The sequence below is a fragment of the Octopus bimaculoides genome, chromosome 23, assembly GCF_046866305.1.
Source record: "Octopus bimaculoides isolate indiv1 chromosome 23, ASM4686630v1, whole genome shotgun sequence".
In the NCBI taxonomy this organism is placed as follows: domain Eukaryota; kingdom Metazoa; phylum Mollusca; class Cephalopoda; order Octopoda; family Octopodidae; genus Octopus; species Octopus bimaculoides.
In genome coordinates this window covers 26,563,619-26,573,798 of record NC_142950.1, presented here as the reverse complement: position 1 = coordinate 26,573,798, position 10,180 = coordinate 26,563,619, and the positions used below count along the sequence as shown (strand labels likewise).

Here is a 10,180-nt window from a genome sequence, read left to right as displayed (position 1 = left end):
ATATATATATATATATATATATGTGCGTATCCTTATCTCCGTTCAGATACACATATATACACACACTTATATGCACTCATCCATATAACTACACATACACAAACATACATGAGATATCATGTTGTACTTCCTCACATCCTAAGATCATTTATACCAACGAAACGTACTTCTTATGATATGCATACATTTCAGAGCATTATTCTTTACTTTGTTGATCAATTTATCCTTAGAGAAGATTATGTAGTATAGTTCTGTCGTATATGTATATATATGTATGTATAATTCAATAATAGGATAAAGTCTTTCATAAGAATTTATCAAGTAGCTAGCGTGAAAAAAACCTCATAAGGGAAAAATCCATCATTTATTCCCTAAAATATATTTATTTATATAAGGGCATTCATGTATAGTAATGCCCTTATATAAATATATATATATATATGTGTGTATATATCTGTGTGTGTGTGTGTGTCTTTGTGTCTGTGTTTGTGCTCCCCCCCCCCCCCGATCACTGCTTCACAACTCGTTTTGGTGTGTTTACATCCTGTAACTTAGCTGTTCAGCAAAAGTGACTGATAGAATAATTACTAGACTTCTCAAAGAATCAGTCCTCGGGGTAGCGGGGGTGGGGGCGATCTCTTCGACTAAAACCCTTTTAAGGTAGTGTTCTAGCATGGCAGAAGTCAAATGGCTAAAGAATAAAAGAGTACAAGTTGAAATTTTTCAGATCAAAATTGACAGCTTTCTTTCTGGAACCAAAAACCTGCATGTGGAATGCAGCAGGATTTGGAAAGACAGGGACAATGTTTGAATATTTATTCTACATGTTTGCATTATGTATTACATTGACTTTTATGCTGGAAAATATGTTATGACCTTATCTTTCTAACAAACAAATCTTAAATCCTGTTATCGTTGTATCACCTTAGAGCAGGGGTTTTCAACCATTTTTTATCTATGGACCCCTTTGATTACTATTTTATTCTTATTTCCTTATTGCCCACAAGGGGCTACACATAGAGGGGACAAACAAGGACAGACAAACGGATTAAGTCGATTACATTGAAAAGATGAAAAGCAAAGTCGACCTTGGTGGAATTTGAACTCAGAACATAAAGACAGACGAAAATACTGCTAAGCATTTCACCCGGCATGCTAACGTTTACGCCAGCTCACCACCTTTGCCAGATTACTATTTTATTCTGGTAAATCCCCATAGCTGTTCAATGTTTAAGAACTAGTTTTATAGAAACTTCTTTCAAAATTCTTATTTTGTTTTTCACACAGTGTAAGTTGATCTATGTAAAAATGTTAGAGAAAGAATCCTAGCTGTTTCTTGCAATACATACATATAATGCAGGGGTTCTCAACTATTTCTTATCTACGGACCCCTTTGATTACTATTTTATTCCATTGGACCCCCATAGCCATTCAATGTTCAAGAACTAGTTTTATAGAAACTTCTTTCAAAATTCCTATTTTGTTTACCACACATTAACTTGTGTAGGTTGAACTATGTAAGATGTTAGAGACGGAAACTTAGCTGTTTTTTACAATAGATATATCTAAAGCAAAATTTTTTTCAGGGCCTTTATTGTGGATCCCCAATTTACTATGAGGTTGCGTGGGCCCCCAAAATTCTTATAACACCTTCAGGGGTTATATCAACCCTAATTGAGAACCACTGCCTTGGAGAATCAGAAGCCATTATAGTAGCAATAGAAAAATAATTGTAATAGGAGACAACAGACATGTGGGTTAGAGGCTGGAACATGTCTGTTTCTGGTTGTTATATGAGTTGTTTCAGTGCAGAGTAGTAGCACCAATCCTCATTGTGAGTCATCAAGGACACACCAGTATAAATGTACTTGGGATATATCAACCGTTGCCTTTAATAACCAGCCACTCCTTCACTCTGCCTGTATTCTACTTTTCCATGCAAAAAATATGACATATTCAGAGAATTAAGTTGGACTCATTTCTTTCTAATGTCCACGTACAATGTCTAAGTCTCACCACCATACTTCATCACATGTTATACATATATTTCCAACAGTCAGCCCTGTACATCACCATCCTCATCGTTTAACATTTGTCTTCCATGCATGCATGGGTAGGATGGTTGACAGGAGCCGGCTACTGTGTCAGTTTTGGCAGGACAGAGTTTTTATGACTGGCTGCCCTTCCTAATACCAACCACTCTGCAGGGTGGACTGAGTGCTTTTTATGTGGCACCTGCACATGCAAGGTCAGTTTTGGCATGGTTTTTATGGCTGAAAGCCCTTCCAAATGCCAACCACTTTACAGTGTGGACTGGATGCTTTTTATGTGGCACCAGCACCAGTGCTTTTTACATGACACTGGCACCTAGCAGGATCAGAGAGTTGTATTACAGAACTAAAGTTCATCTCAATCTAATCATCATCATCATCATCATTTAATTTCCATTTTCCATGCTGGCATGGGTTGGATGGTTTGACCAGAGCTGATAAAGCCAGGGGCAGCACCAGGCTCTATTGTCTGTTCTGGCATGGTTTCCACAGCTGGATGCCCTTCCTAACACCAATGGCCCCATAGAGTGTACTGGGTGTTTTTTAACACGAAACCAGCACAAGTGCTTTTTTATGTGGTACCAGCACCAGTATCAATTCTGCTATGGTAAATGGGTCTTCATGAGTACAGCAGTCTTCCAGATATCTCAGCCCTTAGTCATCTCCTTCGTAAGGGTCAGTGTCTTGAGCCTCAGTAATTTTATATTGGAGCGGTTGATTTCTTACAGAGGTTGCCTTCATTGTAACGTACAGGGACTTGTTTCATCTGTGCAACTCGTATTATTTACATAATTTTCATTTTGCTTTCTATAGATGGTGCACAAATGGAACGAGCATTGCATTTTTATAATGCCTCCCTTGTTGAAAGACTAAAAATAGTGAATGTAAACCCTAAGAAATCTGTGATAGCATACTGCAATGTAGCAAATGTCCTGTCTCAAAATTGTGGGAAACACCGTAAGTATACATTTTTAAATCTTGTAAGAAAAATCTAAAATTGACTAAACTATTATCTGGGTTATTTACATTATTTACATTTGACGGATATTTGTCCTCATCTTGTTTGTTGTTAACACGGGCATATGGCGTAGTGGTTAAGAGTGCGGGCTACTAACCCCAAGGTTCCGAGTTCGATTCATGGCAGCGGCCTGATTAATAATAGTAATAATAATAATAATAATAATATAATAATAGGAACATCGTTAGGAAGGAGAACCCAGGTTCGAAATTTCTCCAAGACACCTGACGAAGGCTGGAGGGTATATCAGCCGAAACGTTGTGTTAACAACAAACAAGATGAGGACAAATATCCGTCAAATGTAAATAATGTAAATAATGTAAATAATTCCTCATCTCTTAAATATAGAACTGTATTATCTGGGTGATTCTGACTTGTTATTTTTCATTTTACCTCCAGACATAGCCTTGAAACTTTTGTTCAATGCAGAGAAGATCCAAAAAAATAATGGCTGGCTCCATATGAACACTGGTTTGGTGCTGATTCACATTGCACAAATATATTTGAGAATGTAAGTAGTTTTTATTTGACCATTCACACTGCTCAAGTTTTATTTGAAAATGTAAAGGGGTTAGTGTTAGGAAAAGCATCCAGCTGTAGAAACCAAGCCAAGACTGACTTTGGAGCTTGATGCAGCTCACTGGATCCTGTCAGACTCTCCAACTCATGCCAGCATGGAGGGTGGTCACATGACACCCTAAAAATAAGCCCTGAGGAAGAGGTAAAAATACAGGGATTCAACTACAGAGCAGCAGAAAAGTTGAGAACGATAGAGAGAAACTGTTGATTGCCCAGGCTCCATAGGAAGTAAAGGGCTTTAGAAGTAGTAGTCCTTTTCTCTCTTCCTGCATCTCACTTCGGGCATAAGAGGCATCAGATGCGGTGTGCAAGAGAGACAACTGCACTGGCATGGTCATGTGATGCGTATGGATGAGGACAGCTGTGTGAAGAAGTGCCGATCTCTAACTGTGGAGGGAATCTGTGGTAGAGGTAGACTCAGAAAGACATGAGATGATAGGGCGAAGCATGATCTACAAATGTTGAACCTCACAGCGGCAATGACAAGTGAATGAGACCTTCGGTGATATGTTGTGCTTGAGAAGACTCATCATGCCGGCCATTGTCGGTGTCATGTAAATGACATGTAAATGACATGTAAATGACACCCATGAAGTTGTAATTGTGACTGTTGCTGATAGTATGATCTTTGAATGTGACCAAGACATTTGGTGATGCTGTGCTGAGAAGACTTGTCAAACCAAGTGAAATCGTAGTTGTAGTCATGGCAGTTATCAGTGTTGTGTAAATGGCACCTGTGCTGGTGGCACGTAAAAGCACCCATTACACTCTCGGAGTGGTTGGCATTAGGAAGGGCATCCAGCCATAGAAACCATACCAAATCAGACTGGAACCTGGTGCAGCTCTATGGCTTACCAGTTCCAGTCAAACTGTCTAACCCATGCCAGCATGGAAAGCGGACGTTAAATGAAGATGATGATGATGATGATGATGATGGTGGTTTTCTAGACTTTTCAAAATTAATTTCTTTTTTTGTTTACTTTGATCTCACTCCTATCTCAATACTTACATCTCTAACACCATTTTATATCTATTCTATTTTACCTATTCTCCAGGGTGTCCACAAAGTCTGGGTACATGGGGATTAACACATACTTTAAGAAATTATTATTTCTTATATTTAATTGTTTATGTTATAATTTTATTTACTCCATGTACCCACATGGGGATCAACACATATTTTAAGAAATTATTATTTCTTATATTTAATTGTTTATGTTGTGATTTCATTTACTCCATGTACCCACATGGGGATCAACACATATTTTAAGAAATTATTATTTCTTATATTTAATTGTTTATGTTGTGATTTTATTTACTCCATGTACCCACATGGGGATCAACACATATTTTAAGAAATTATTATTTCTTATATTTAATTGTTTATGTTGTGATTTTATTTACTCCATGTACCCACATGGGGATCAACACATATTTTAAGAAATTATTATTTCTTATATTTAATTGTTTATGTTATGATTTTATTTACTCCATGTATCCAGACCTTGTGGACACCCTGTATATTCTGTGAAAAATAGCTAGGCCATAAATTCAAATCCAGAGGGTGCATTGTGTTCTTGAGCAAGTCTCTTTATTTCACATTGCTCCAGTCCACTCACCTGGCATAAATAAGTCATGCCTGTAATTCAAAGAGCCTGTCACATTTTGTGTCATGCTGAATCTCCCAGAGAACTACATTAAGAGTAAACATGACTGTGGAGTATTCAACCATTTGCACATTAATTTCACAAGCAGGCTGTTCTGTTGATTGGATCAACTTGCACTAACATCACTGTAACCAACTGTGTGCTATTAATTAATTAATTGATTAATTAAAACATTAATATTCTTTATATATAAAAAAAACTTCTCCATCAGTTCAAATATATCTAGGACATATTTGAGCTATTAAAAGACCATTTTCAGTAGTTTGCTATGGAGGCAAAAAAATATGTTAGCTTTAGATAAACGGTTTAAACATTAAAGTCATTTGAACTGATCAAAAAGTTTGTTTATTTCACTACACTGTTTCATGGGCCAACCATGAATTCTCTAAATTTAATATTATGTTCATCTCTCTTTTACCTCAAAACCCACTACTCTAATACTATTTTGTCCCCATTTTGTATGTACTATTCTATATATAGTGGAGGCGCAATGGCCCAGTGGTTAGGGCAATGGACTTGCGGTCATAGGATCGCGGTTTCGATTCCCAGACCGAGCGTTCTGAGTGTTTATTGAGCGAAAACACCTAAAGCTCCACGAGGCTCCGACAGGGGATGGTGGCAAACCCTGCTGTACTCTTTCACCACAACTTTCTCTCACTCTTACTTCCTGTTTCTGTTGTACCTGTAATTCAAAGGGTCAGCCTTGTCACACTGTGTCACGCTGAATATCCCCGAGAACTACGTTAAGGGTACCCGTGTCTGTGGAGTGCTCAGCCACTTGCACATTAATTTCACGAACAGGCTGTTCCGTTGATCGGATCAACTGGAACCCTCGACATTGTAAGCGACGGAGTGCCAACAATTCTATATATATATATATATATATCAAAATAAGCAACAAGGATATCAAAAAGTTAATGCAGTATGATCGTTTCATGCGACTCCATTTAGTTGAGCAATGTGTAATATAATGTTCACATTGCTTAAATAAATGGAGTTGCATGAAACGATTGTACTGCATTAATTTTGGATATCCTTGTTGCTTATTTTGATTTTAATCACCTCATTTTGGAATTGTATGGATAATACCATACTTAATTCTGGTGCCTAAACTTAAGTACCATATTCACCTTGGATCTAAATTTTATATATGTATATATATATATATATATATATATATATATATACACACTCACATGCACATATGTTGCCTTACTGGTACTTGTGCCAGTGGCACATGAAAAAAAAAACATTTGAGCGAGGTCATTGCCAGTGCCGCTGGACTGGCTCCTGTGCAGGTGGCACGTAAAAAAAACACCATTTTGAGCGTGGCCTTTGCCAGTACCACGTGACTGGCCCTCGTCCCAGTGGCACATAAAAGAACCCACTACACTCTCGGAGTGGTTGGTGTTAAGAAGGGCATCCAGCTGTAGAAACTCTGCCAGATCAGATTGGTGCCTGGTGCAGCCTTCTGGTTCACCAGTCCTCAGTCAAATTGTCCAACCCATGCTAGCATGGAAAGCGGACGTTAAACGATGATGATGATGATGATGATGATGATGATATATATATATATATATATATATATATATAAATGGCACTCCATTGATTACAATGACAAGTGTTCCAGTTGAACCAATCAGTGGAACAGCCGACCCATGGAATTAGCATGTAAGTGGCTGAGCACTCCATAGACAAGTGTACCCTTAATGTAGTTCTCAGAGATATCCTGCATGACATAGAATATGACAAGGCTAGCCCTTTGAATTACAGGTGCTTCTTTGGACAGGAGCAAAATGAAAAAAAAAAGGGTTTTCCTCAAGCATACGACACACTTCCAGGAATCAAACTCACAACCTTTATAGCCCCGAACCAAAAATCCCTAACCACTAAGCCACATGCCTTATATCATTACTTTCATCCCCCTTTTATCTCACCACTACCACCACCACCACCACCACCATCATTATCACCACCACCACCACCATCATCATCATCATCATCATTATCACTATCACCATTGCCACAATCACCACCACTGCCTCTTCTGACTGAATTTCCCCATGAAAGCACCACTGCCATCTTCTTATTCCAGGTGTCAAATCTCCGAGAGTCTGACAACATTGCATGAGGCTTTGGCCATCTACGACTACATAAACCCAAACTACATCGGAAAGATAAAGGTCCTCCAACTGATTGCACACTGCTATCTGCTGAAAGAGGAATTTGATAACGCCAAGAAGTATTTCAAGTCCATATTGGATGTTAACAGTGACAATCTTTTGAGCAGCGTATCAGAGGTTGAGATTTTCTCAATGGCTTTTGAACACCTGATTTATCTCAGTTTGGAAGATCCACAGGTACGAGTGATTAATAGCTTGTTGCTGATGTCATTGATAGAGATTAATTAGTTTGATGAAAAATAAGATTGACTGAAATATAAACGGTACATGAATAGATGGATGATTGATACAGAGGTAGGTGGACATTTAGATGGACATATGTGTGTGTGTGTGTATTTTTTTCAATTTTTTTTCTCCGTGTTTTTCTCCTTGTCTCCGTATTCTTTCTGTTGAAGAGCGTAGCTCGAAACGTCAAAGACTTTCCGTATTCCCGAGCGTCATACTAATATATACTTTTGTTATTTACACCACCTGTCCTCGTCTGTTGTTATTTTTTGTATATTCTCCCATATATATATATATATATATATATATATATATATATATATAGATAGATAGATAAAACTTACTTGGAGAAAGATGCGTGGCATTCGATCATATAATAATATAAATAATATATAAATATATGCATATATCCATACATATATGTACATACCTACATCTATATGTATACATACATGCATATATGGGTACAGGCCATAAAAAAAGAAACGTGGACAGAATGAGAAACGAAAACAGAAAACAAAGGAGCTTCGTGAGACCACTACTGTGTCACTTCAAGAAAAAACAAAAAAAAGACTGTTGGTAAACAGTTTATAGCAGAGACTCCATCTAAGATCTGAAGAAGGAATTGTATTCCGAAATATCATCGGACTATAGATAACTAAAATACAATGAGTATATAGTCCATTTTTTTTTTTTGTATTATAGTGCATTGTTGTACCATTCAAAACTTTTTATTCTTTCTTAATTTTTTAATTTTTTTTATTTCTAGAACCAGATGATTCATTTGGAGAATATTTTGAACCATCTAAGACAACTATTGAAACAAAGTGTAACTGAAAAACAGAAGCTACGATATTCCAATGCTATTGCCAAGTACCAGTCCTTGAAAATACTCCTGCTTGATAAACTCAGCCAACATGAAGAAAGAGCTGGACTGCTCATGGACTCAATCCCTTTTCTTTGTCAATATTGTATGACCTACAGGCATTATTTTAATTGTTCTCAAGAGAATTATATTCATAAACTCTGCGGACTGAGATCTAATTCACATGAAGTTGACTTTCAATAACAATTAAAGATTGTAGAATAAAGGATGGTCTATGATTTGACATTTTTGGTATGATTGACTTCATAATAGCAGAGGTCAACTAGGAAACCTTGACCTGCTAGAAATGGTAGGTAAATCTCCCTTGCACAAATAACGTTATACGTTATTCAAAGCTTAATGGAGACTTTGCAAAATGTAGTTTTTGATAAACTAACTTTTACTTGTTTCAGTCATTAGGATGTGGTCATGCTTGGACTGGTATTCCGTTTGTGATATGCTTTTGAAATGGAATGAAAGCATGCCTTTTTTTTAAATAACTTTTGACTGGAGATGAAAAATGGATTGTGTTTGAAAATGTAGTGTGAAAAAGATTCCAAAATAGCAACCAAATACAAATATCCATGCCAAAAACGCTATGCTTTGTGTTTGATGGGATCATAAAGGCATTATTTATTGTGAGCCTCTCCCCCAAAACCAGATCATTAATTCTGATGTATACTGTCGTCAGCTGGCTAATTTGAACCAAAAATATCAAAGAACTGATGCCAGAGATTGCCATCAGGACAGGGGTAGTGTTCCAATAAGACTATGGTTGACCATGTGTGTGTCTTTGGCTACCTGAACAAAGTTACATGAACTTGGCTGAGATCTATTACACCATCCGCCATACTCTCCTGATATTGTGTCATCTGAATACCACTTGTTTTTGTCTCTACAGAATTCATTGCAAGGAAAAACATTTAAGAATTCAGCCGGAGTCAGAATGCATCTAGAAAACTTTGTTTCTTCAAAACCAGTCAGATTTTATGCTGATGGAATATTTAGATTAACTTCTAGCTTTCTTCCAGCCCAGACTTGAACTCCCTGGACTATGCCATATGGAGAAAATAGGATCACTCGACCAACAGAACTTTGCATTCAAGTTTTGATCATTTTAAGCAAATCCTAAGGAAAGAATGGGACAACATGTCTGAGTACTTCATCATGGTAAGTTGTAATGCCTTCAGGTGGCATGTGAAGGCTGTGGTGGACATATTGAATAAATTATCTTTTTATACCTCTATGTACTTGTGTTAAAATTATATTTCTGTTAGGTTGCTGGTTGTGATATAAACAATTTAGTAACTTATATATTATTTTCAAGTTTTGCTTTCCCACCCCATGTATGTGTATATATATATATATGTATATATAGTCACGATGAGGTTATTTAAACCTCTTATAGGGATATTAATCCAAGATACACTGGTTTAGTATATTATATTTTGAAGAGATAATTCATTAATAAATATATATAAAATATTGTGAAATATCAAACATTATTATGGAGTTAGAAAGCAGAGAGATCTAATGGATACAAATTAATTTATTAATTAATTATCATATTCACCTACAATTGTCTCAAAAAA

General features: G+C 36.7%; 1 protein-coding gene across 1 annotated transcript in view; it reads left to right on the top strand.

Moving 5' to 3' along the window:
* The window catches only part of LOC106870044 (uncharacterized), an 11,589-nt gene extending 1,755 nt beyond the window's left edge, over positions 1-9,834 (top strand). The window contains exons 2-5 of the mRNA XM_089340190.1: positions 2,865-3,008; positions 3,469-3,580; positions 7,411-7,675; positions 8,493-9,834. Of these exons, the coding sequence (XP_089196316.1) occupies positions 2,865-3,008; positions 3,469-3,580; positions 7,411-7,675; positions 8,493-8,792 (821 nt within the window). The 3' untranslated portion in view covers positions 8,793-9,834. The remainder of the gene's footprint in view (positions 1-2,864; positions 3,009-3,468; positions 3,581-7,410; positions 7,676-8,492) is intronic.
* The last annotated feature ends 346 nt before the right edge of the window (positions 9,835-10,180 follow it).